This window comes from Oncorhynchus tshawytscha, linkage group LG20 (genome assembly GCF_018296145.1).
Source record: "Oncorhynchus tshawytscha isolate Ot180627B linkage group LG20, Otsh_v2.0, whole genome shotgun sequence".
NCBI lineage: Eukaryota > Metazoa > Chordata > Actinopteri > Salmoniformes > Salmonidae > Oncorhynchus > Oncorhynchus tshawytscha.
This window is the reverse complement of record NC_056448.1, coordinates 31,966,406-31,994,088: the sequence shown is the minus strand read 5'-3', so window position 1 is coordinate 31,994,088 and position 27,683 is coordinate 31,966,406. Positions and strand designations below refer to the sequence as shown.

The 27,683-nt window shown below is 43.4% G+C and overlaps 1 protein-coding gene across 1 annotated transcript in view; it reads right to left on the bottom strand.

Moving 5' to 3' along the window:
• Nucleotides 1-27,683, bottom strand: part of LOC112219921 (laminin subunit gamma-3) — a 207,226-nt gene that overhangs the window by 108,561 nt on the left and 70,982 nt on the right. The window contains exons 8-12 of the mRNA XM_042302494.1: nucleotides 21,330-21,466; nucleotides 21,031-21,150; nucleotides 8,134-8,332; nucleotides 5,071-5,180; nucleotides 2,316-2,552 (exon numbers count right to left, since the gene is read on the bottom strand). Of these exons, the coding sequence (XP_042158428.1) occupies nucleotides 2,316-2,552; nucleotides 5,071-5,180; nucleotides 8,134-8,332; nucleotides 21,031-21,150; nucleotides 21,330-21,466 (803 nt within the window). The remainder of the gene's footprint in view (nucleotides 1-2,315; nucleotides 2,553-5,070; nucleotides 5,181-8,133; nucleotides 8,333-21,030; nucleotides 21,151-21,329; nucleotides 21,467-27,683) is intronic.

Here is a 27,683-nt window from a genome sequence, read left to right as displayed (position 1 = left end):
AATAGAAAAAAGAGCCATCAAATTTTACAACCATCTAAAAACAAGTGATCACAAAACATTTAATTACACGTCCATACAATGTCAAGAGACAAAATAAGAAAAGAGACACATCTGTCGTTCTGCCCTTGAACAGGCAGTTAACCCACTCTTCCTAGGCCGTCATTGAAAATAAGAATTTGTTCTTAACTGACTTGCCTAGTTAAATAAAGGTAAAATAAAAAGTCAGCTGGCTCCAAAGCTCAGATCAATAACCCAAACCAACCCCAGAGAGCCTCAGGACAGCACTCAGAAAATCTGGTCCAACCAACTCCTCACAAAGAAAAAATAAAAAGATATCACCTATTGGAAAGACATGACACCAAATCTAAGTAAACTTCAATGCTATTTGGCTCTAAACAGACAGGTCACGGTGGCAGACTATCGACCGCTGTGACTGATCGAAAACTGAGGAAAACACTGACTAGGTACAGACACAGTGAGCACAGTCTGGCCATAGAGACCTGTCATCACAGGCAAACCTGGCTGCCCAGAGAGGACAGGCTGTGCTCACTCTGCTCCAGAGGAGAGATATAGACAAAGATGTAATATTTAATGGGTGAAAAGACTAAATGTGTTCTCCTGCAACAACCTGAGGGACAGCCAGTGAAAAGTGCTATGTAATGTCAATAATATTTCCCCATTTAGTTTTGTTTTGGCTTTCATACCATGCCATGTAGCTTCTCAGTCATGTTGAGACTGGTCTACTACTATTGCTTTAATGTATTATTATTATTCTCATTAATATTGTTGTTGTAGTTGCTGTTAATGGTAATCCCATTTCCACTACTATTATTCCTATTGCTGTTGGTCCCACCATTTTTGTTTTATGTATACTTTGACATGGTAAGTAATTTTACTTGCCATGTCAATAAAGTCTATTGAAAGGAATTGAATTGAGAGAGAAGGAAAGTCGAGTAGAAAAGAGACGAGAAGAGGGGAGACGGAAAAAGAAGAGGTTAATTAAAACTTCTTTTGGCTGCAGGGGCAGTATTGAGTAGCTTGGGTGAAAGGTGCCCAGAGGTGCCCAGAGTAAACGGCCTGAAATCCAAACAAGAAGTGAGAAATCTGAAGTTGGTCGATTTTCAACCCAGGCCCTATTGAATTCACAGTGGGATATGGATGACGTTGCACTTCCTAGGGCTTCCACTAGATGTCAACCGTCTTTAGAAACTTGAATGAGGCTTCTACTGTGTTGTGGGGCTGAATAAGAGCTGAATGAGTCAGGTTACTGGCAGAGAGCCATTTCCTGGTCACGTGCATTTCACATGATATCGACCTGCATTCCATGGCTTCTCCAGACACAAAGGAATTCTCCGGTTGGAACTTTATGGAAGATTTATGATAACAACACCCTAAAGATTGATTCTATACTTAGTTTGACAAGTTTCTTCGACCTGTAATACAACTTTTTAAAGTTTTTGTCCGAAGTTATGCTGGACCTGCACGATTGTTTGGATATGTGTACCTAACGCCCTAACAAAAGTAGCTACTTGGACATAAATAATGGACATTCTCGAACAAATCAAGCATTTATTGTGGAACTAGGATTCCTGGAAGTTATTATTTTTCTGAGCGCCGTCTCAGATTATTGCATGGTTTGCTTTTTCCATAAAGTTTAAAAACAATCTGACACAGCGGTTGCATTAAGGAGAGGTATATCTATAATTCCATGTGTATAGTATTATCATCTACATTTATGATGAGTTTCTGTTGAATCGATGTCGCTATGCAAAATCACTGAACGTTTTTGGAACTAGTGACTGTAACGCGCCAATGTAAACTCAGATGGTTTGATATAAATATGAACTTTATCAAACAAAACATACATGTATTGTGTAACATGAAGACCTATGAGTGTCATCTGATGAAGATAATCAAAGGTTAGTGATTAATTTTATCTCTATTGTTTTTTTTGTGACTCCTATCTTTGGCTGGAAAAATGGCTGTGTTTATTCTGTGGCTTAGTGGTGACCTAACATAATCGTTTGTGGTGCTTTCGCTGTAAAGCCTATTTGAAATCGGACACTGTGGTGGGATTAACAACAAGATTACCATTAAAACGGTATAAGATACATGTATGTTTGAGGAATTTTAATTATGAGATTTCTGTTGTTTTGAATTTGGCGCCCTGCACTTTCACTGGCTGTTGTCCTATCGATTCCGTTAACGGGATTGCAGCCATAAGAAGTTAAGAGAAGAGAAAAATAGAGGTATAGAGAGGGAATGAGAAAATGAGAGAACAAGAAAGAAAGAAAAACACAAGAGTCTTCTCCTACCTGTCTCAGGGTGGCATGGTCCATGCTGGTGGCAGGTGCAAGGCACACAGGGAGACAGGGGTCCTCCGTTAGGGACCTCTCTGCTGAATCCTGGGGCACAGAGCTCACAGAACTGACCCCCAAATCCAGGAGGGCATGTACACACCTCTACCCAGAGTGCAGGAGGGGTAGAGGGGATAACAGGACTGGAGAAGGGGGCAGCGGAAGCCAGGGTTACCCCTGAGAGTTGGGACGTGTCTGGGGAGAGAGGATGGAGATCATTAATACTTTATCTCCAAATCTGGAGAGGTCATGAATACTCAAACATCCTCAAAAGGCTACTCTCACATCCAGAAGACAATGGTCCACTAATGCTGAGTTTTATCATCAGAAACAAGATTAATCTAGGAATTTAACCAAGTTTGTGTGTGTGTGTGTGTGTGTGTGTGTGTGTGTGTGTGCATACCTGCACTCTTGTGACGTAAATGTGGGCACACACCTATCTACCTCACTCTGAGAATCTCTGATAAAACAAATGAATAAATCAGCGTAGTGGAGCGAGGGAGGAGAGCAGGAGGAAAGGAGGAGAGGAAGAGAAGAAAAAGTGGAGGTATTGGGGGAGCATGCACCCACTGGGATTACTGATTCCTCTTTCCTCTCTTCCTCCATGAATAGTGATGGGGGATAGTCCAGGTTGAATCCTCCTCAGCCGTTGTACAGAATACTACCACCACCACTCAAGGTCCAGTGCCCAGGCTTTCAACAGAGGCTCTTTACCAGTGCCAGTGAGGATGTGTGTGCGTGTATCATGGTGATTAAGGGATGTGTGTGAGATCAAAAATACAGAATGTGTGAATTAATGAATTCATGTCTAACGAGAGAAAGGGAGAGAGGGAAAGAGCCATTTAAAAAAGACAGAATAAGCATGAGGAAGAGAGAGACCATGGGCTCTAACAAGTCGTGATCACCCTGATCCTTAAGCAACGATACAACACAGTTAATTTACCATCTGCAACTCAGCCCCCAACCAACTCATCCCCTCCGACTACCATACTCCTGGCCACCAGTTAAACCATCTCCCTCTCCTTCTCCCTCCTCCTGTCTCTCGGCAGCCACCCACACCTCTCTGATTCAGAGGTGTTGGGTTAAATGCATAAGACACATTTCAGTTGAATGCATTCAGATGTACAACTGACTAGGTATACCCCTTTCCCTCTCTCTCTCTCTCTCTCTCTCTCTCTCTCGCTCTCCTTCTCTGCCCCTCTCGCTCTCGCTCTCCATCTCTATACCCTTTCTTCATCTCTCTCTCCCCCTCACTCTTCCCCTCTTTCCCTTTTTCTCGCTCCCTTTTCCATTCTCTCTACATCTCTCTCTCTCTCTCCCATTCTTTCTGCCCCTCTCCATTCCTCTCTCTCTCTCCCTCCACCCCGCACACCGCTCCCTCTACTGATTATGTGAAAGCCTCCTACCCTAACCTTACATCTTCAACACTACTCAGCTGTCACACAGGATCCTCACCCAACAATGTGACATCCATCGCCTACAGACAATCCTGTCATTAAAATAATAACGAATGTCTTAATCTGTTTTTTGGTGCAGGGGGGGAGAAAAAGGCGAAATTGCACTTTGTGGGATTTTCATATGAACATTTGCTTGGCGGCCTGCGGAGATAAGGCACTTCTAACACTGTTTGAGAATTCATTTGAGACCGAACACAAATCATTAGCAGTGTTTTCCTCCGCAATGCACAAAGAGGGTGTGTGTGTGTGTGTGTGTGTGTGAGAGAGACCGTGTGCGTCTATGTGTACATGAGTGTGAATGTCTGTGTGTGCATGCACATAGTGTGAATGTGTGTGTGGCTTTGACCCAATGTGAGAGATGGTGTGTATGGCTTTAACTAAAGTGAGAGATGGTGACTTTTAACAGCTGTTCTGTCATCTTTGTGCTCTAATCTAATGTAGTGCCTCTCACATCCCCTCAGTACACTGACCTAAACACTATGAGAGAGAGAGAGAGAGAATGAGACTGTACCCCCGCTCACTCCATTAAAGAGCAGGGGGTGTGGAAGTACAGACAGGCAATATCTGTGAGCAGAAGTCCTGCTGCTCTTGCCTATGAATTTGGCACAACTCAATGCTTCAGTGAGAGCAAGCATGTGTTGAACACTCAGCGATATAAAGTAGGCCTTAACTGGTAATGAAAATGTGCGTGGGTGCCTCTGTTGCATTTAATAGTCTCAAAGTGGTTGTGTGTATAAACTATAAAGAGTGTGTGTATGTGTGTGTGTGTGTATGTACGTGGGTGCATGTGGTCCATATGAGAGTGACTGAGGCAGTGTTACTAAGTGAGATAGAGTTCTGGTACTGAACTTCCCCTGCCAGTGAAATAACTTGACAGCTGATGTTCACGAGGCCAAGTGGTGTTACCATGTAGATTCTCCTCAGAGATGTTCCAGAAGAGGCCGGAGCCAATGAGAGGGCAGCAGGTTGAGAGCAAGTAGTAGGAAGCAGACTGCTGTCCATTAATGAACTGACAGGGTAGAGAGGAACCACATCCAGCTCAATGACTCTTCTGATGGATTTGTTTTACTTTGGTTAAATAAGAACATACTCTTAGTGATAGGGTACAGGAGGCACAAATAATGAACAACACGCTAGCTTGAGGTGTAGCCATTGCATGTATGCACACACACTTATACACACCCACTCTTACACACATGCACACATGTAAACACACACACACACACACACACACACACACACACACACACACTTACAGTTGTGTCCTCCTGCGTTGCTGATCTGTATAGCAGTGAGGTTGAAGAGAAGATGGTGGAACTGGAAGGCAGACAAAGAAGGCCTCAGCCTCGTCTCCTCCTTGTGAAGTCTGGAGGAAAACAAACACAAACACAGCTCCATGATTACTGAGGCCCCTACGTTTACTGAGGCCCCTATGATTACCGAGTCCCGCAACATGTTTGTACAGTATTATTACGTGCAGTATGTTTGTAGGAATGAATAAATGCATCAGTCATATCTTATGTTCACCGTCTGAAATGTAGCATGGGATGTTTGTGTTAGTAATGGGAATGTGGAAGCTGTCTGTTGGACATACAGCTCCTACTCTGTCCTGTGTGTGAATGTGTTATATTTGGGCAAGGTATATCCGCTATATGTCCTCTGTGTCTATGAGTTAGTGTTGACAGTATATGACATTTCCTCTGTATGTGAAAAAAATGTGTGTCCAGTCTATGGACCACACAGACCTCTCCCCCTCTACAGAGGTCCTCGTTCCCCGGCCCCTAGACTGCCATAGTTATAAAAGGAGACAATTACAAACACAGCCTCACAGCCCCCCGGTAATGGAGCTGCTGCTCTGCTGCTGTGTAGCGATAAGCAGGGGTTGATGTGAAAGTGAGAGAACTCTCTGCCATGTCTTCCCTATGGAGCACTGTCCATTTTGGTTCTAATCAGAGCCGGGCAGAGCCAGAGACACTGAGACTGTAATTAAGGAATGCTAGTATGAGAGGAACATCAACAGATGACCAGGAATCCACTGGAGATCTGTGCATAGTGTGTGGTTTGTTTTATCTTGTGTGGGGACCAAACAACGGATTCCCATTCAAAATCCCATTTTCCCTAACCCTAAACCTAATCCTAATCCTTAACCTATCCCTAACCTTAACCTCAAACCCCTAACCTTAACCCTAAACCGAACCCTAACTCCTATCCCTAAACCTTACCCTTAACCGTAACCCTAATCCCAATTCTAACCCCTAACCCTAAAATAGCCTTTTACCTTGTGGGGACCTGCAAAATGACCCCAAATGTTCCTTATTTTACTATCCCTGTCAGGACTTCTGGTCCTAACAAGGATAGTAAAACCAAACACATACACAGATAGATAGAGACACAGAGGGGCGGAGAGGAGAGCCTCCCGGGTTTTGCAGTGGTCTACCAGAGACTCTGGGTTCGAGCCGAGGCTCTGTCACAGCCGGCCGCGACCGTGAGGTCCATGGGGCAACGCACAAGTGGCCTAGCGTCGTCCGGGTTAGGGAGGGTTTGGCCGGTAGGGATATCTTTGTCTCGTGTAAGGTGTTTCCTCCGACACATTGGTACGGCTGGCCTCCAGGTTGGTTTCGCACTGTGTTAAGAAGCAGTGTGGCTTGGTTGTGTTTCGGAGGACGCATGGCTCTCGACCTTTGTCTCTCCCGAGCCCTTACGGGAGTTGTAGTGATGAGACAAGACAGTAACGACTAACAATTGGATACCACGAAATTGGGGAGAAAAATAAAAAATAAAAATAAAAAATAAACATTTTTAAATTAAAAAAGAGGGGTGGAGAGGAGAGAGAGATGTGGAGGAGAAGAGAAAATAGACAGAAGAGAAAAGAGAGGATGAAGAGAAGAGAACCAGAACACACAAACATGTATCCTGTTTACACATTTAGAACGAAAAGTATCCACCCCTTGTGTCTCCCCACAGTCCACACTGTAATGGAGAACAACAAAGGCTAACTCCTCCAACACTTTTTAACATGTGGGCATCAACCACCCCCTCAGTCTCTGAACACCCCTATCCACCCCCCTACTCCCTGTGATTATAAATTATCCTGGTGTCTGCTGGAAACACAGAGCCACTTATCCTGGCTAATACATTCAACACATTCACACAACACATGCAGGCTCACAGTCATAACATACAGCATGCTATCTGTCACTCAGAGTACATAGCCAGGGAATGGGGAAGTGTGTGTTGTGTTATTGTCTGCAGTCAAATGACACAAACACAGGCATGGATAAACACACACAAACACACACACACCACTCCACTTCCCAGCTGATCCATCTCAACGTAACCGTGTGGAGCCAGGAAGAGAGCTCCAGCAGGAGGGGATGGTGTGTGTGTGTGTGTGAGAGAGAGTGTGTAGGGACAGATATCTGTCTCTCTAATGACGTGTGTGGAGCCTGTCTCCATAGATGGCCCACTTAATGACACTCCTTTCCCCAGGCCCCGCTGCTTTAAGGGGGGACCAAACTGCCCATTCACCAAGGGCTGGGGGGCAGGAGGGAACTCATTAAGGCTTCCTCATGCTTCGGTTTGGCTGGCGCCTAGTCGAACTTGGCTAGGTGAACTGAATGAATCTGCTCGCTTACTCCCTAAAAATACCTTTGCTTGAAAAAGTAGTCAACATTTATCTAAGATTGATCTAACTCAAGAAGTCTGTCATTCATTATTTATTTTTTGCAGAGGATATCTTAGTCGCACAATTTTACATCTAACTAAGATGATTGGTGCAGTATTTCTCAAGGGAAAAAAATTGCATGAAAAAGTAGTCTATTATTGAATGACAACAAACACTTAATTGAAGAATCCTTACTGTTGACCCATGACAGATGAAAGTGTGTAGACTTTGGCTCCAAGCTTCGGCTTGGCTCGAGAAAAAACATGTTTTGCACGAACAGCAGAAAAGAAACCGTCACCAAATATCGTCATAATATATGCACAAACTGTGACGAACTGTTTTGGATGGGAAGCATAAGGACACCTTTAGAGGTGGACAGTAAGCAGAAAGGACACGACTATGTCTGACACAAGGTCATAAGGCAGATTAGATAGTATCTCAATCCAGATAGGGATCATATTGCCATGAAGATGGTACTGTTCATCCACACAGCCTGAGGACTCTACAGTATGTGTGACATGTGTAATATCATGTATAGTAGCACAATGGTAGTAGCCTTGTAGTATGTCATACACATATGCACACATGCTATACACATATACCAAACTCACATATGCACACCTCAGCTAATGTTGCCGCCTTACACAGGTTTTACCTGAGAGTGAAGGTGTGCTGGGGAGCGAGGCCCGGCTGGTGGACAGGTCCATGTTGGGGTGAAAGGTCAGCTGACAGGGTGGTTCCCGATCCTTCCAGGAGCACTGTGGCACTGTGAGGGAGGAGGTACTGGGCCTCGGCCGTGAAGGTCAGGGAAAGGAGCTGACCGTAGCTCAGGAGATGGTTCCCCAGGAACCTCTCTACAGGAGGGAGGGGAGACAGACAAACAGACATGCTTTTAGCTATCTCACATCCTCCCAGAGAGAAAGAGAGACAGAGAGAGAGAGAGAAAGAGAGACATGTCAATAAGTCCGAGAGAGAGAGAGAGAGAGAGAGAGAGAGAGAGAGAGAGAGAGAGAGAGAGAGAGAGAGAGAGAGAACCTCTCATTACTATGTGGGATTTCAATTGTTTTGTGTATGTTTGCAAGTCTGTACATCTGAGAGTGAACTAGTAAGGGATTGATTTAGTATGAGTGTGTGTTTGTACGAGTGTGTGTGTAAGTGTGAAAGAGAGAGGGTCCACGTTGGGGTGAGTGTGTGTGTGAGAGAGAGAGAGTGAGTGTGTGTGTGTGTATGTATGGTAAAGTGCGAGGGCCGAGGATCTTGTAGCCCACAGATCACAGTGGCAGTCTGGCTGTAATTACCCTCATTACAGCACATTAACACCACTTCAAAGAGCCACACACACACACACACACACACACACACACACACACACACACACACACACACACACACACACACACACACACACACACACACACACACACACACACACACACACATTCCAACCACTTTTCAAACCAGCACACTCACAGCACACTCACAGCATACAACATGATCAGCAGCCAGGGAGCCTCTAATAAAACAACAAATTGGAAAAAAACTATCCCTGAAATATACAACATTTTGAGTTGTGGGTGAGGTGAGAGACTCAATAAAATGGTGTTTGTGGAAATATGTAAAAATAAAACAATAATCAGTATGCTAAGAGGAGAGGAGATGGATAATCAGTATGCTAAGAGGAGATGGATAAGCATCCAATAGAAAGCCGGCTCTTTTGCACACCAATATCTCTACCTGTACATGACCATCTGATCATTTATCACTCCAGTGTTAATCTGCAAAATTGTAATTATTCGCCTACCTCCTCATGCCTTTTGCACACAATGTATATAGACTCCCCTTTTTTTCTACTGTGTTATTGACTTGTTAATTGTTTACTCCATGTGTAACTCTGTGTTGTCTGTTCACACTGCTATGCTTTATCTTGGCCAGGTCGCAGTTGCAAATGAGAACTTGTTCTCAACTAGCCTACCTGGTTAAATAAAGGTGAAATAAAAAAATAAAATAAATTAAAAATAAAATCCATTATTCAAGATTGATTGCAACAATAAAAGCAGCAGTGCTTTTGTATAAACGAGGCAGACATTTCTCAGGAAGGCAATACGAAACAGCATAATATGCCACAGTGTGAATGACACTTCAGCAGACCTGGGTTCAAACTATTTGAAATCTTTAAAAATCTTTGGGTTTATGGACTGATGGTTGACCTCTGATCCTACAGTTTGTTTAGAGTTGTAATGTTATTTGCTGTGTGACAGGCTACAGGTTTGCTCTGCTTTAGGATATTTGAAGGAATTTTGAAGAGCATTATAGGATGATGTTGAAGAGGTGATTCACCTAGTACCGTTTGTGTCATATTTCAGGGGCACAACTTTGGTTTTAGAAGTGTGGGGGGGGGACATAACCTAGCAGGGGGTCTGGGACTCCTTCCTCAGAATGTTTTGGGGCATCTAAAGCTAATTTCCTGTATTTCTACTAGGGCTTTCCCCGACCCAAAACAATATTTGTTGCCAAGAGTAGTCTTTTTTTGACCAATCGATTGGTCGAAATTGTAAAATGTGTATTTTCCCATATATTGAAACACACAATGTATTTGAATAAAATCAACGATATGATGCTTTAAGCATGCTCTTTGATTAAATAACTAAGACTGAAGAGGGAGCCAGAGATCAAGATAGCATAACCAGAAAAAAAACTGTTTCCGACCCTTCTCATGCTGATGCTGGACTTGGCAGATTCTGCTGTTATGCTCCTGAAGTTACCATAATAGGCTAAAGCACTGGCTGGCAATCTATTCCATTTGGAGTGCCAATTTGTCTTACCATTTCCACTTATCTGGAACTTTTATTGCCAACTATGTAAAAAAAAAGCCTACATAAATCCAACACATAAAAACATTGCAGCCTGCAGGTAGAAAATATACTGATAAAAATAAATATCTTATAAATCACATCAGCTATACGCATGGCATGTCTGAAACTAACTTGAAATATTGTATCAAATATCAACTTGGTTGCCCAGAAACTTGCGCTAGCCAACTTGAAACATTGTATAAAATATTCTGGGCCCTCAGAGTTTCCCGCGCCAGTGACCTTGGGACAGACACAGCTGTCGGCTGGTTGTGCAATGGATAAGAAGTAATTAGGTATTACATTTTTCCCTTTCATGCCAAGTGGTTATCAAAGGGAGAAACCTGGAAATATTTTTCAAATATTTTGAGGAACTATTGTCATTCTCAATTGATTCTAAAAACAGACATGGTTTACTTGCTGTTTGAGGTGAAGAGACATTTATTTGAGAAGCTCCACAGCTCACTAGTGGTGGTGAGTAAACTCTAAGGATCGGCCACTTTTTTCAATTTTTGCCTAAAATGACATACCCAAGTGTAATTGCCTGTAGCTCAGGCCCCAAAGCAAGGATATGCATTTTATTGGTACAATTTGAAAGGAAACACTTTAAAGTTGGTAGAAATGTGAAAGGAACGTAGGTGAATATATATATATATATATATATATATATTATGTAGCCTTTATTTAACTAGGCAAGTCAGTTAAGAACAAATTCTTATTTACAATGATTGCTTAGGAACAGTGAGTTAACTGCCTTGTTCAGGGGCAGGCAGAACAACAGATTTTTACCTTGTCAGCTCGGGGATTCAATCCACCAACCTTTAGGATAGTGGCCCAATGCTCTAACCAGTAGGGTACCTGCCACCCCTAATATAACACATTAGATCTGTTAAAAGACAATACAAAGAAAAAAACAACATTTTTTTTGTACATTTCTTCGTACCATCATCTTTGAAATGCAAGAGAAAGGCCATAATGTATTATTCCAGCGCAGGTGCTATTTAGATATTGGCCACTAGATGGCAGCAGTGTATGTGCAAAGGTTTAGTCTGATCCAATGAACCATTGCATTTCTGTTCAAAATGTTGTTTTAAGACTGCCCAAATGTGCCTGATTTGTTTATTAATAACTTTTCATGTTCAAAATTGTGCACTCTCCTCAAAGAATAGCATGGTATTCTTCCACTGTAATAGCTACTGTAAATCGGACAGATCAGTTAGATTAACAAGCTTTTTGCCAATATCAGATATGTCTATGTCCTGGGAAATGTTCTTGTTAATTTCAACCTCATGCTAATCGCATTAGCCTACGTTAGCTGAACCATCCCGCAGGGAACCCAACAATCCTGAATAAGTTAAGACATTCAGAGATACTATCAGACATTCCCAAATGGGCACATTTATAGGCCTACATTTGCGAACAGCCAGGTAGACTAGTCCTACAGTACTTCTACACAGTATGCGTAATCAGGTGGACGTCCTTACTCAACATTGACAGGAGCACGAACATTGACATTGGTGTCAAACAAAAGATTGACATTAATAAATTGATTGACATTAATAAATTGACAAAACTCATAAATGTAATGAAATAAAGAAAAATGTGTTTCTCACAATTGTAGCATAGGTTGTGGGTTCTGCAAAACACATTCCGACAATGACAACGGTAAAAGACAGTAATAACAATATCTTGAATGCATTAACAGAAATGACTGTACCTAAACAAACTTTGCAGATGATAAATTATGGGAATGTGGCAGGATACGACTGGTGATATATGTAATGGGGAATTGATAGACACAGCAAACAATGCACAAAATGAAGTTATGAAACAATGAAAACCCACGAAATGGTGGCAGAGAGACGTGCCTTGTGCATCTGAGCCACAATCCTTATTTTCTTGGACTGTGGCATCCCCGCGGCTTCCTCAATGGATTAGTCCACTGAGACAGGCACAAATCACACAGGTGTCCATGTGCCATGAAAAAAAATCTATTTGTAACTGCTCGACTAAAAACAACTAATGTTTTCAATACAGATCCCTTTTGTCATGCAGTATTCCATATTAGGCACGCAGACCTTATGAAAGTTGCACTGTATACTCTTAATCTTATAATAATTCAAATCTAGTGATACATAACTTGACCTTTCTGCCATCCATTGTGACATGTGGGAGGATAACCAACTTACCAATTAATGTCAATGCATTTCTTAGCATCTATAAATGCTAGATTAAACAGGTTCTTCTGACAACAGTCTCCAGTATCAACATTTCAAAGCAAACATAAACAGGAAGAAGGGAGAATCTGTAGTCATGCTGAGATAAAAAAAAACATACTATTTGCCAGATTTCAGCTAGCCTTCACAAGATCATAGCATATGCAAATATTTCCCCTTTTGTGCTTTCCACCTTCATCAGAGGACTTACATTTCTGAGTGCATAATATTCAGTTTCACTGGAATATAGTATGTTCTGTGGATGGTCTTAAACTGCAGAAATGTATGTCTGAGATGATATGAACATGACTGGGCATTTAAACATATCTGTATAGATTCATCATCATCAATAGTGTCTCCCAGGTCTTCCTCATGTTTTTATTTGACATGTTATGTTTTGTTGGGAAAAGCTTCTACCAATCGTTTTGTTACAGTTTGGAAATCAACTTCAGAGGTTTGTCAGACTACCTTAAAATAGTTTAATATTTGAAGCTTCTGGCTTGTCCAGTGTTTGCTGCTTAGAGAGAATAAAGTATTTGCAAAAGTTCACCTCAGCGCTGTCACAGACTGGTCTTCCCTGGTGGCCTGACCCTGCTGAGACCACAGTCAACATATAATCCTGCTCAGATGAGGCATGACAAAGAATGACCTTGGTGTACATTTATACATTATATTATCCAAGAATAGAATCAATGGTTCAAATAATTGAAATTACCATTATTCCCAGTTGCCTACCCATCAACTCAAGATGGAACTTTGTATCCATTCACTGATTGTATTAATATACTGCAAAATTCACCTGAACTCCGTACACTTGTCTTCCCTGGCTTTCTGGCTCTGCTGGGACACCTGTCACCATCTGAGCCTGCTAAGCCATGATGATCATAGTGTTATGTACTGACTGTGCACCATGACAGTGTAGCCTGTAGAGATGTTTATACTGTGGCAGTGTGAAAAGTAAGGAATTAGCTCTGGAAAGTGACAGATCAATAATGTTACATTGCTAGACTGACAAAGAAAAACTCTCAATGCTCTGTCAAAAAACACAAGAATATCAATCTTCAATCATTTGGCCTCTGGTCTCATTGTTTGATTCAGGTGTAGTGTGATTGAGGCAAAAATGATAGCTAAAGTTGGTGAGCTAGCTAGCTAGCTAATGTTAGACAACTTTTGGCTAGCTCTAATGGTACACCAACTGGGGAAAAGTAGCCAAAATATGTGACCGACCAGCTCGATTTAGTCTTATGTAGGAACATTTGAAATCGTGTTTATTTTTTATTTTTACATTGGCCAAAGCAGAGACTCAGAACTAGAAAAGGGTATTTCATACACTACAGTTGAGGAACAACAGGAAAGTAATTATACTTTGGAAGTTGATAAACTTGTAACCTCACTTTTGAGAAAATTGCCTTTGAATGTTTTGGAACACCTATTCACGTTAGCTAGCTAATAGTACACTAACTTAAAATGACTTTCTGACAGAAGTAGAAACGTGTAATATCTGAAAATTAAGCTAACTAGACTAGACTAGACGCTTCTCCCTCTCTGTCATGGATGCCATGGTTGCCCTTAGTTGGTAGATGTTTTATACAACAGCCTTCTGTGTGTTCTCTTTTCGACTCCATCTGCATTTTTGCAAACAAACGCAAGAATTTTCTCGATCTCCTGTCATACTCCATCTAGCTATCATACTCTAATTCCACTGATTTCAAAACTTTGTCTTCCAGAAAGTGGAGAACAGCACTTATGCAGTTCTACTACGTGAAAAAAGATATCACGTAGTAGAACTGCATACTGACCAGCTGATGTTATAGACAGAAGCGTGCTACATGGAAGACCAATTCAAACTCACCTCTCGGCATGTCCAGCCCACTCATTCGGCTGGACAGCCTAGTGGTTAGAACGTTGGACTAGTAATCAAAAGGTTGCCAGATTGAATTCCCAAGCTGACAAGGTAAAAATCTGTTGTTCTGCCCCTGCACAAGACAGTTAACCCACTGATCCTAGGCCATCATTGAAAATAAGATTTTTTTCTTAACTGACTTGCCTAGTTAAATAAGAAATAAAAAATAATCTCAGACTATCATGGCTAGCGGGAAGGTTGCAATCCTTTTCTGTGGCTAAACCAACTAGTAATTTAACAATTTTATTTGTATTTACAGATGGCATACACATTTGTTATTAATGTACATGAAAGTTCACATGTTCCAGAGGGCAATTCTGCCCAAACATAAAAAAGTTTAGGTTCAAATGGCTCTCCTGTGAACTAGTGACGCGCGACATAGGCACTTCCTGAGTCACATATGCCATTGTACCATTAACATGGATCACTATTAATGAGTTTGTCACAGGAGAGAAACAGACAAGAGATAACAGAGCACTACCAGCCAGTTCTGAGTCAGAACAACATTGTTTTCTGCTTCCACTCAATGTGCACGCAGTGAGTGTGGGTGTGTTGTTTTATGTGTGTGTGTGTGTGTGTGTGTATGTCCGTCTGTGTGTCTGTGTGTGTGTTTTGAATGTGCCTTTTCAATCTGTGTGTGTCTGTTATTAAGTGATGTGCTCAACCTGAACTCCACTGACCCCCTTCCAGGGACAGACAAATTCTCTGCCAAGATGCCTGACGTCCCAGTGACATTTGATGAACGGTGGAGGAGTCCTGCGATCAATCAAGGGTTTAGACTCTCTCCAAACTAATTAATCAACTCTATTTCAACTAGATAGCCGCCGTCTCACACAAACAACTTTAAGTCCCATGGAGGCCTCTAACTGACATTGACGGCCGTGCAATGGGCATGAAAGCAATACGTGAACAGACAAGCTTTAACTTTACCCAGCAGAGAGAGAAAGAGAGAGAGAGTGTCCGCGAGTCTGGTGACCTACTCTAAACACTATACACACACACACACACACACACACACACACACAATTTGCCAATATGGCAATGTTTTCTTCTCTAAAAACACCCCAAAAAACATAATCTACTTTGTGGGTGTAATGGAGTCTGATATGGTAATGTACAGCTAATGAGAGTGTGCCAGTGATGTTAAGGGGGGTCATCGAGTTAGATTATCTTGAACATTCTAAACTCAGAAATAAATAAACGTCCTCTCACTGTCAACTGCATTTATTTTCAGCAAACTTAACATGAGTAAATATTTGTATGAACATAACAAGATTCAACAACTGAGACATAAACTGAACAAGTTCCACAGAGATGTGACTAACAGAAATGGAATTATGTGTCCCTGAACAAAGGGGAGGTCAAAATCAAAGTAACAGTCAGTATCTGGTGTGGCCACCATCTGCATTAACTACTGCAGTGCATCTCCTCCTCAGGGACTGCACCAGATTTGCCAGTTCTTGCTGTGAGATGTTACCCCACTCTTCCACCAAGGCACCTGTAAGTTCCCAGACATTTCTGGGGGGAATGGCCCTAGCCCTCACCCTCCGATCCAACAGGTCCCAGACGTGAGATCCGGGCTCTTCGCTGGCCATGGCAGAATACTGAGATTCCTGTCTTGCAGGAAATCAAGCACATTACGAGCAGTATGGCTGGTGACATTGGCATGCTGGAGAGTCATGTCAGGATGAGCCTGCAGGAAGGTTACCACATGTCTTCCCTGTAACGCCCAGCGTTGAGATTGCCTGCAATGACAACAAGCTCAGTCCGATGATGCTGTGACACACTGTCCCAGACCATGACAGACCCTCCACCTCCAAATCGATCCCGCTCCAGAGTACAGGCCTCGTTGTAACGTTCATTCCTTCGACGATAAACGCGAATCTGACCATCACCCCTGGTGACATAAAACTGCGACTCGTCAGTGAAGAGCACTTTTTGCCAGTTCTGTCTGGTCTGCCTTACAACAGCCCAGTCCGGCCTCTCTCAGCCTATTGCGGACAGTTTGAGCACTGATGGATGGAGTTTGTGCATTCCTGGTGTAACCCTGGCAGTTGTTGTTGCATTCCTGGTGTAACCCTGGCAGTTGTTGTTGCCATCCTGTACCTGTCCCAGAGGTGTGATGTTCGGATGTACCGATCCTGTGCAGGTGTTGTTACAAGTGGTCTGCCACGGCGAAGATGATCAGTTGTCCGTCCTGTCTCCCGGTAGCACTGTCTTAGGCGTCTCACAGTATGGACATTGCAATTTATTGCCCTGGCCACATCTGCAGTCCTCATGCCTCCTTGCAGCATGCCTAAGGCACGTTCACACAGATGAGCAGGGACCCTGGGCATCTTTCTTTTGGTGTTTTTCAAAGTCAGGAGAAAGGCTAAGTTTTCATAATTTTTAACTTAATTGCCTACTGTCTGTAAGCTGTTAGTGTCTTAACGACCGTTCCACAGGTGCATGTTCATTAATTGTTTATGGTTCATTGAACAAGCATGGGAAACAGTGTTTAAACCCTTTACAATGAAGATCTGTGAAGTTATTTGTATTTTTACGAATTATCTTTGAAAGACAGGGTTCTGAAAAAGGGACGTTTCTCTTTTTGATGGGTGAAGGTTTGTCCTGAACGTTCTGGGGCTCACATCCAATCAGAGATCATGGTGGTGGTTTGTCCTGAACGTTCTAGGGCTCACGTCCAGCGCAGAGGCAGCCTGTCCAGGAATCTTGGCAGGAACATTACTGCAGAGGATGTATACTGAAACTTCTCCCACTCTCTCCTTTTGTGCTTACCCTCCTCTCTTTCCTGTCTCTTTCTCTCCTTTTCCCCTCTCCATTTCTCTCCTGCCGGTATGCTCCCTCTCTCCTTTTCCCCTCTCCATTTCTCTCCTGCCGGTATGTTCCCTCTCTCCCTTCTCCCCCCATATCCATTTCTCTCTCCTTATCCCCTTTCTCTCCCTCTCTCCGTGTCCAGCCTATTTAGGTGAGAACCTGCCAAGCTGAGGTGATGGCAGACTCTGTGGTGGCGTTCATGTCGAGTGAAGCTCTTAATGACCATCTCTCCCTTCAACCCCCCCCAACATCTCTCCCGATGGCAGAGAGCTGGGTTGGATCTGAACTCACCACCTGGTTTGATTCCCCCAGGGAATCTCAGGCTCATGAGCTGAAAGATTACTTACTATTCAATCACATTTCATTCTTCCTAGACTGGTGCCCCTTCTCGGCGAGCCCTATAGGAATGAAGGATGGAGATGAGACCCACAAGTGATCCTTTGGTTATGTTATACAGTGTAAAACCAGTCACATAATCCTTTGACTGGTGCCCACTCGAGGATAGCCCTCGAAAGGATCGAGATAGAGATTGAACACATATGGGATCTGATTCGTTGGCTCCTGAAGTGAATGTCATAGCCTGCTCTCCTGCACCAGCCACATGTTCCCTGGCCCCATTGAGGCCAGACATATAAAGGATAGAACTGCATGTCCCTCTCTTGACATTCTGAAATATACCTCTCTTGGGGACATGTCCCTCTTGGTTTTCTGGGTTAGCAGTATGGCCTGGTGTAGATAGGGAGCATGACCATGTCAGGCACCTAGGCACAGGTGGCTGGTTCTGGATCAGGGCCTGTTGGACCCTTGAGCTTGGAGGATTGGAGAGGAGTAGCACATAACCTGCATTGCTTCAGTGAATGTCCAGCAGTTAAAAATGGAAGCTATGTCAGTGAGGCTGGATTAGCAAGGCTGTTGAAGAAAGTGGTGTTGGCTTGGAATCCATGATAGAATCTGTTGACAAGTGCTCTGTCGTCATAGGAACGTGACCTTTCTATTATGTGTCAGCTTGCAGCAATCTTTTCTTTGCCAAGAGGATGAGGACAAGTGTGGTGGTAAATGAATTGGATAGACGACCATGTATTCACAAACTCTCTTTCTCTCTCTCGCTCTCGCACTCTCTCTCTCTCGCTCGCTCTCTCTCACTTTCTCTTTCACTATCTCATTCACTGCCTCTTTCTGTCTACCTCTCTGACTTTTTCCTCTAAGTCCCTCTCAGCCTTCTCTCTCTCTTTGAAAGACTCCAGCTGAACTTCCCTGGATATTGCTCTGTGATCTGGGCTCCTCCATTGTGTGTCGGGATTGTGTTCTTTGGCACTGCAGTTTCGCCTGCAGTTTCGCCGGTATTTCTGGAAGTCGGGAAGAAACACGTTGATCCCCAACACTTCTATCTGTTTTCATTACACTGAGAAGCCAACTGATCTGATTCTAGACATTTAAGCGACAGACGTATCCCGAGACACACTGAAATAGGTGACAAATAGATTAATAAGAAATTGCTTTCCCTCTGCGTGTTGTGTGGTAGCGGTGCATTGTCACTCAGAATTATCCGACACTTTAGTGAGAAAGGCTGCAGGAGGATTACAGCAAATGAAGTAGAGAGAGAGAGAGAGAGAGAGAGAGAGAGAGAGAGAGAGAGAGAGAGAGAGAGAGAGAGAGAGAGAGAGAGAGAGAGAGAGAGAGAGAGAGAGAGAGAGAGAGAGAGAGAATGTATTTATCATTAAAGCAGTGTGGCAATAGATCTCCGTATTTTACTACTTGACAAAACAACACCAACAAGCTCTGTTCCGGCGAGATAAGGGGATGGCCACAAGGCAGCTCCCGGCGAGTCTGACCACAAATCACTGTGTGGTGGCCTGCAGAGGCACTGGAGTGATGGACGAGCTTCAAGAAAACAGAGAACTAAACCAAACAATAAATAAACAAACAAACTAAATATATCCAAGTCGACTTAACGACATATAAGAAACTCTAAAAATATCTCCGGACCAAGTGAACCAAAGCATCTTCCCTCCGAGGCGTCTTCTGTGATCTCAGGCTTTTCACACATAAATAGACAGATGCCTGTCTGAATGAACTTGTTTAGTGTGATCAGAGAGCTTGAACATGAAACCATCAGGATGTTTTGGTAGTTAATGGGATTTCTGCTGTTTCTGGTTCTCTCTATCCCTCTCCCTGTTGGCTGCTGCTTCGCTGGGCTGGGTCCTTGGTGCACTGAGTAGCCAGACTGAGCTGAGCCAGGCCGATTTCCCCTTTGTTATTCTTCCAGCTATGGCCAAGACATCCAATTCCATCAGGCCTAGTCTCTCCTACTGATATATAGGCTGAGTCCCAAATAGCACCATATTCCCTATTAAGTGCATTACTTTTGACCAGGGTCTATAGGGTACTGTAGTGTACTATGTAGGGAATAAGGTGTAATTTGGGACACAGTCATAGGGAGAGCCTGTAGCAGAGCCAGCTATAACTCCTCTCTCCTAATGGTCGTGTTAAGAGTCTGCTGTGACAAAATGGTGTTGCAGCATGTGCTTTATGACCTTATGGCTAACGTTATGAGTTATTGTTTAATCGAACAAAGGAATGATCTCGAGCAACAAGCCAAGGGTATTAAAGGTGGCAGACGGTAATATGATTTACATATTTACATGTTAAAAGACCAGCGGGTGTCTGAGCTCTCTCCAAGCACAAACTGTCTTTGTGTAATCTTTCCTCATCCTGGAAGTGCATACAATTCTCTTATCACTCTAGGGCCCAGATCTTCTCCTATAACTCTAGGGCCCAGATATTATTCTGTAAACTAGGGCCCAGTTCTGCTCCCATAACTCTATGGCCCAGATATTATCCTATAAACTAGAGCCCAGATCTTCTCCTATAACTCTAGGGCCCAGATCTTCTGCTATAACTCTAGGGCTCAAATATTATCCTATAAACTAGGCCCCAGATCTTCTCCTATAACTCTAGGGCCCAGATACTATCCTATAAACTAGAGCCCAGATCTTCTCCATCTGGGCTGTAAGGTAGCCTGGCAGGTAGGAGCATTGGGCAGGTAACCAAAAGGATGCCGGAACAAATCCTCGAGCTGACACGGTAAAAATCTGTCGTTCTGCCCCTGAGCAAGGCAGTTTACCCACTGTTCCCAGGGAACCGATGATGTGGATGTCGATTAAGGCAGCCCCCTGTACCTCTCTGATTCAGAGGTGTTGGATAAAATGCGGAAGACACATTTCAGTTGAATACATTCAGTTGTACAACTGACAAAGTATCTTTCTTTCTTTATTTTCTAATGAACTCTAGGGCTCAGATCTTCTACTATAACTCTAGGGCTCAGATCTTCTCCTATAACTCTAGGGCTCAGATCTTCTCCTATAACTCTAGGGCCCAGATCTTCTCCTATAACTCTAGGTCCAGATATTCTACTATAACTCTATGGACCAGATCTTATCCTATAACTCTATGGTCCAGATATTCTCCTAATATAACTCGAGGGCCCAGATCTTCTCCTATATCTTTAGGTCAAGATCTTCCTCTTTACTTCTAAAGACCAGATTATCTCCTATAAACTCCATGGTCCAGATCTTCTCCTATAAACTCTAAGGCCTATATCTTCTCCTATAAACTCCAGGGTCCAGATCTCCTATAAATCAATGGTCTAGACCTGGCCAGGTTTTATGTTTGGGAAAACTCCAGGTCCTACTCATATCTCACCTTAAACGTGACATCAGCTCTCTTTGTGTATGTATGTGTGTGTGTGTCAGCTCTGTCTCTCTCACCTGGAGCTCTGTAGAAGCCGAGATCATCCTCACTGAGTGGTAGCAAGTAGACACCCCCTTCTTTCCACAGCAGAGGATACTCCTGTCCCCCGGAAAACTGTCCTGACCAGCCATCTGTGTCTGCAGGGAGGGAGGGGGGAGGAGGAGGAACATGGCAGAATGACTCAGGATGATAACCACAATATAAGGACTTCATAATTAGCTGATAACTTATGAAAGTCATTAGCTAGTTATTAGCTGAATGCAGTACTTTCAAGATAATCATGATTGGCTGAAAATATATATGATTGGCTGAATACCTTCAAGAAAGTCCGATGTGATGTTGACAGCTGCATGGTGATTGGACGATCTGCAGGCCAATGAGTGTCTGAAGCAGAAACAGGGCGTACATCCAGCTGGATTGTTCTCTTGCAGGTTGAAGGAGCCTGGCTTACACCTGCACACACACACACACACACACACACACACACACACACACACACGGACAACGTGACAGGGAACATTTTAATTTACCGGTCATTTGAGAAATGCATTGGGTGCATATGGGTCAGAACACGCAGCTTGTGTAATGAAGCAGCCAATACATTTTAATTTACAAACATTTGCCAAAAAGCTATTTGCGAGAAAATACCAGTTGAAACAGCACACCTGGGAAAACACCAGTCTAAACAGCGCACCTGGGAAAATACCATTCTAAACAGCGCACCTGGGAAAACACCATTCTAATCAGCGCACCTGGGAAAACACCATTCTAAACAGCGCACCTGGGAAAACACCAGTCTAAACAGCGACCCTGGGAAAACACCAGTCTAAACAGCGACCCTGGGAAAACACCAGTCTAAACAGCGCACCTGGTAGCAATTCCATATGTGACAGAGATTAAAATCTCTTTTAGAAACTTAGAAAGAGGGGGAATCTAAACATGCAACAACGAGGATGGGTTACTAATATGACTAGGATTGTGCCTTTGGCTTCTGCACAACAAATTGAACGTTGATATGAAAACCAATAGAACAGGAGATGAATGGAAATACATTTGCCAAAATCATATAACCCTGTTTATACAGAAATAAATAAAAGCATTCAAAATACTCCACTAGAAAGCATGACTTAGCCACAGAGGAATTGAGGATTACCTCTTTGAAAAAATAACTCTTAGGCCTATGCCTTTTTGGGAAGCCCGCAATTTGGGCAGCGAGCTTGGCAGTAGGCCTAGTTGATTATTGAGTTGCGGCTGTCAGTGAAAATCATCTAAAATATGTCTGAAGATAATGTGTCTTGAGGCCTATACCCTTTTTGGGAAGGGCATAGGCAGAGGCTGGTGATCTCGCATTAGTTGACTTTTAGCTTTATATAATTTTAATAAAAACATGTATGATTAACAGGACAATGCTTTAGAGAAATTAAAACGTATTATTGAAATGAAACTGTTCCACAAAATGCGCACATGAAAATCATAAGTGGTATGCAGAACAGTAGAAATTGTAGGATAAATTGTAAGCTTCCCCAAACTTGAAACTCAGGCGCCACCTATGAAGTCTTTTTAAAAGACATGCCTCATAATATGAAATATAATATTCAGGTTTCAAAGAATTAAGTATTTTTTCAAAATACATACTGCCACCAGCTCACATTGTAAAGTGGTGGCTGATAGCTTATTGCCTGTACTTTAATGGTGAATGGGAGGCACTATTCAATTACCAGTTGAGAAATTAAAAGAGCAGCTCTTTTTAATCATGCACCAAAACTGGTTTTAACACATTATTGAATTTAGAATTGTTGTGCAATGAATGGGCTGAAGAAAGCACATGTTTTACTCCAGCAGCACCCAGCTCTGTATGCTGTGATTGGGTTGGATAAATAAGATATATAATGAAAAACGAAAATACACACAGGCCAATTTAATTATACTAAATGATGAAATTAAGTTATAGACCGATAAACATGATGTATTTACATTGACTGGTATTTACATCAATTAATAAAAAGCATTATTTTGCAATGGATTTAAAAAAATCAATGTCAGTTTGGCCGGCAACAGTTTTTTTACTGATATTTTTGTATTTATTAAAGCCTGCATTTGCCGGCTAACGGAAAGCCTGACATGCACGCACAAAACATATCGTCATTATATGCTTCGTCATTGCACTCCTGTGCTACTTTACCCAGCGTTTCTGTGTAGCTTGTTGTAGCTAATCTCCCCATATTGTGGAGCAAGCTCAGAGACCATCACTAGGCCATGTGAGTCTGTGTAGATGAGAGAATCTGCCAAGTGAACATGTGTTGCTGTCTCTGTTGCAGTGTTGAGGCCAAGGAGGAGGCCAAGGCCAATCACCCCACAGCTGGTATCACTGTGATACACTACCATGACCTCCAGACAGACTGCTGTAGGGGAGACCACTGGTGTGTGTGAGTGTGTGTGTTGGTGTCTGGGTGTGTATAATTCTTATATATTTTTTCAATACTTTTTAAACCTCAACTCCAACATACTCTCCTGCATCCCGCCTCACCCAATGTGGTACAGTTCTCCTATTTTCTTTACTTTAGAATTGGAACCCCCAAAAGCAGCTAGCTAGCTAACTAGCTACTAGCTAGTAGTCAGCTAGTCACTACAATACCTATTTTTGCCAATTGGCCTGTACCCTTTTACTATACGGAGCCCTGCCGATCCATCACGATTCTTCTGCCGACGTAACCTCCCGAGGGGGCTACAACTGACTCTTCCATCGCAACGTCCCCCTAAGGCCCTTCTGCTAGCCTGCTAGCCCGGCCCTCAAGCTGTCTCCAGCCCGCTTAGCTACTCACTAGACCCCATGATCACTCGGCTACCCATGCCTCTCCCTAATGTCAATATGCCTTGTCCATTGCTATTTTGGTTAGTGATTATTGTCTAATTTCACTGTAGAGGCTCCAGCCCTGCTCAATATGCCTTAGCTAACCCTTTTGTTCCACCTCCCACAGATGCGGTGACCTCACCTGGTTCAAATGGTGCCTCTAGAGATAATACCTTTCTCATTGTCACTCAATGCCTAGATTTACCTCCACTGTATTCACATCCTACCATACCCTTGTCTGTACATTATGCCTTGAATGTATTCTTCCGTGCCCAGAAACCTGCTCCTTTTACTCTCTGTTAAGAACGCACTAGATGACCCGTTCTTATAGCCTTTAACCGTACCCTTATCCTACTCCTCCTCTGTTCCTCTGGTGATGTAGAGGTTAATCCAGGCCCTGCAGTGCCTAGCTCCACTCCCATTCCCCAGGTGCTCTCATTTGTTGTCTTCTGTAACTGTAAAAGCCTTGGTTTCATGCATGTTAACATTAAAAGCCTCCTCCCTAAGTTTGTTTAATTCACTGATTTAGCACACTCTGCCAATCTGGATGTCCTAGCAGTGTCTGAATCCTGGCTTAGGAAGGCCACCAAAAACCCTGAAATATCCATCCCTATCTATAACATTTTCCGACAAGACAGAACTGCCAAAGGGGGTGGAGTTGCAATCTACTGCAGAGTAAGCCTGCAGAGTTCTGTCATACTATCCAGGTCTGTTCCCAAACAATTTCAGCTTCTACTTTTAAAAATCCACCTTTCCAGAAACAAGTTTCTCACTGTTGCCGCTTGCTATTGACCACCTTCTACCCCCAGCTGTGCCCTGGACACTATATGTGAATTGATTGCCCCCAATCTATCTTCAGAGTTCGTACCGTTAGGTGACTTAAACTGGGACATGCTTAACACCCCGGCCGTCCTACAGTCTAGACTAGATGCCCTCAATCTCACACAAATGATCAATGAACCTACCAGGTACAACCCCAAATCAGTAAACACGGGCACCCTCATAGATATCATCCTCACCAACCTGCCCTCCTAATACACCTCTGCTGTCTTCAACCAGGATCTCAGAGATCACTGCCTCATTGCCTGCGTCCGTAATGGGTCTGCGATCAAGCGACCACCCCTCATCACTGTCAAACACTCCCTAAAACAATTCAGCAAGCAGGCCTTTCTAATTGATCTGGCCCGGGTATCCTGGAAGGATATTGACCTCATTCCATCAGTAGAGGATGCCGGGTTATTCTTTAAAAGTGCTTTCATCACCATCATAAATAAGCATGCACCATTCAAAAAATGAAGAACCAGGAACAGATATAGCCCTTGGTTCACTCCAGACCTGACTGCCCTTGACCAGCACAAAAACATCCTGTGGCGTACTGCATTAGCAATAAATAGCACCCACGATATGCACATTTTTAGGGAAGTTAGGAACCAATATCCACAGGCAGTTAGGAAAGCAAAGGCTAGCTTTTTCAAACAGAAATTTGCATCCTGTAGCACAAATTCCAAAACGTTCTGGGACACTGTAAAGTTTATGGGGAATAAGAGCACCTCCACCCAGCTTCCCACTGCACTGAGGCTAGGAAACACTGTCACCAACGATACATTTTTCTATGCCTGGCCATGCTTTCCACCTGGCTACCCCTACCCCGGTCGACAGCCCTGCACCCCCCACAGCAACTTGCCCAAGCTTCTCCCATTTCTCATTCACCCAAATCCATATAGCCGATGTTCTGAAAGAGATGCAACATCTGGACCCCTACAAATCAGCCAGGCTAGACATTCTGGACACTCTCTTTTTAAAATGATCTGCCGAAATTGTTGTAACCCCTATCACTAGCCTGTTCAACCTCTCTTTTGTATCGTCTGAGATCCCCAAAGATTGGAAAGCTGCCGCGGTAATCCCCCGCTTCAAAGGGGAGACACTCTAGACCCAAACTGTTACAGACCTATATCTATCCTACCCTGCCTTTCTAAGGTCTTCAAAAGCCAAGTTAACAAACAGATCACCGACCATTTCTAATCCCACCATACCTTCTCCACTATGCAATCTGGTTTCCGAGCTGGACATGGGTGCACCTCAGCCATGCTCAAGGTCCTAAACGATATCATAACCACCATCGATAAGAGACAATACTGTGCAGCTGCATTCATCGACCTGGCCAAGGCTTTTGACTCTGTCAATCCCCACATTCTTATCGTCAGACTCAACTGCCTTGGTTTCTCAAAGGACTGCCTCACCAGGTTCACCAACTACTTCACAGACAGAGTTCAGTGCGTCAAATCGGAGGGCCTGTTGTCCGGACCTCTGGCTGTCTCTATTGGGGCACCACGTTCAATTCTCGGGCCGACTCTTTTCTCTGTATACATCAATGATGTCGCACTTGCTGCGAGTGATTCTCTGATCCACCTCCACGCAGACGACACCATTCTGTATACATGTGGCCCTTCTTTGGACACTGTGTTAACTAACCTCCAGACGAGCTTCAGTGCCATTACAACTCTCCTTCCGTGGCCTCCAACTGCTCTTAAATGCAAGTAAAACTATATACATGCTCTTCAACCGATCGCTGCCCGCACCTGCCCGCCCATCCAGCATCTCTACTCTGGACGGTTCTGATTTAGAATATGTGGACAACTCCAAATACCTAGGTGTCTGGTTAGATTGTAAACTCTCCTTCCAGACTCACATTAATCATCTCCAATCCAAAATTAAATCTAGAATTGGCTTCCTATTTCGCAACAAAGCATCCTTCACTCATGCTGCCAAACATACCCTCGTAAAATTGACTATCCTACCGATCCTTGACTTCGGCAATGTCATTTACAAAATAGCCTTCAACACTCTACTCAGCAAATTGGATGCAGTCTATCACAGTGCCATCCGTTTTGTCACCGAAGCCCCATATACTACCCACCACTGCGACCTGTATGCTCTCGTCGGCTGGCCCTCGCTTCATATTTGTCGCAAGACCCACTGGCTCCAGGTCATCTGTAACTCTTCTCAGCTCACTGGTCACCATAGCAGCACCCACCTGTAGCACTCGCTCCAGCAGGTATATTTCACTGGTCACCCCCAAAGCCAATTCCTCATTTGGCCAGCTTTCCTTACAGTTCTCTGCTGCCAATGACTGGAACATATTCCAAAAATCACTGAAGCTGTAGACTCATATCTCCCTCTCTAACTTTAAGCACCAGCTGTCAGAGCAGCTCACAGATCACTGCGCCTGTACATAGCCCATCTGTAAATAGCCCATCCAACTACCGCATCCCCATACCGTTATTTTTTTTCTTCTCCTTTGCACCCCAGTATCTCTACTTGCACATTCATCTTCTGCATATATATCACTCCAGTGTTAAATTGCAGGACGTGTGTGTGTGGTGGTGTGTGTGTGTGTGTGTGTGTGTGTGTGTGTGTGTGTGTGTGTGTGTGTGTGTGTGTGTGTGTGGCTGTGTGTGTGTGGGGAGTCAGTTGGTGTGTGTGTGTGTGGGTGAGAGTGTTGGGGGGAGGTTCTGTGTGTCTTAGTGGGTGTTTGTGTGTGTGTGTTGTTTAGAAACAGGACTATGTAAGGGAAAGAGAGTCCTTGTTCAATGAAGCATGAAATAATACACAACACAACAAAATAAACATGCCAAAAAACTGTGAAGAATAATTCAACACTGGAGACATTGTGGTTGCGTGTTTGGCTAAGTTCAAACTAGTGATTTGTCTGTGTTGTGTCTATCTGGTCAAATCTTAGAGAGCAGAAGAAAAATGATAAAAATATGGGTGTTGAGAGGGTTAAGTACAGACAGAAAGTCTAAAAGAATCATGTTTCCC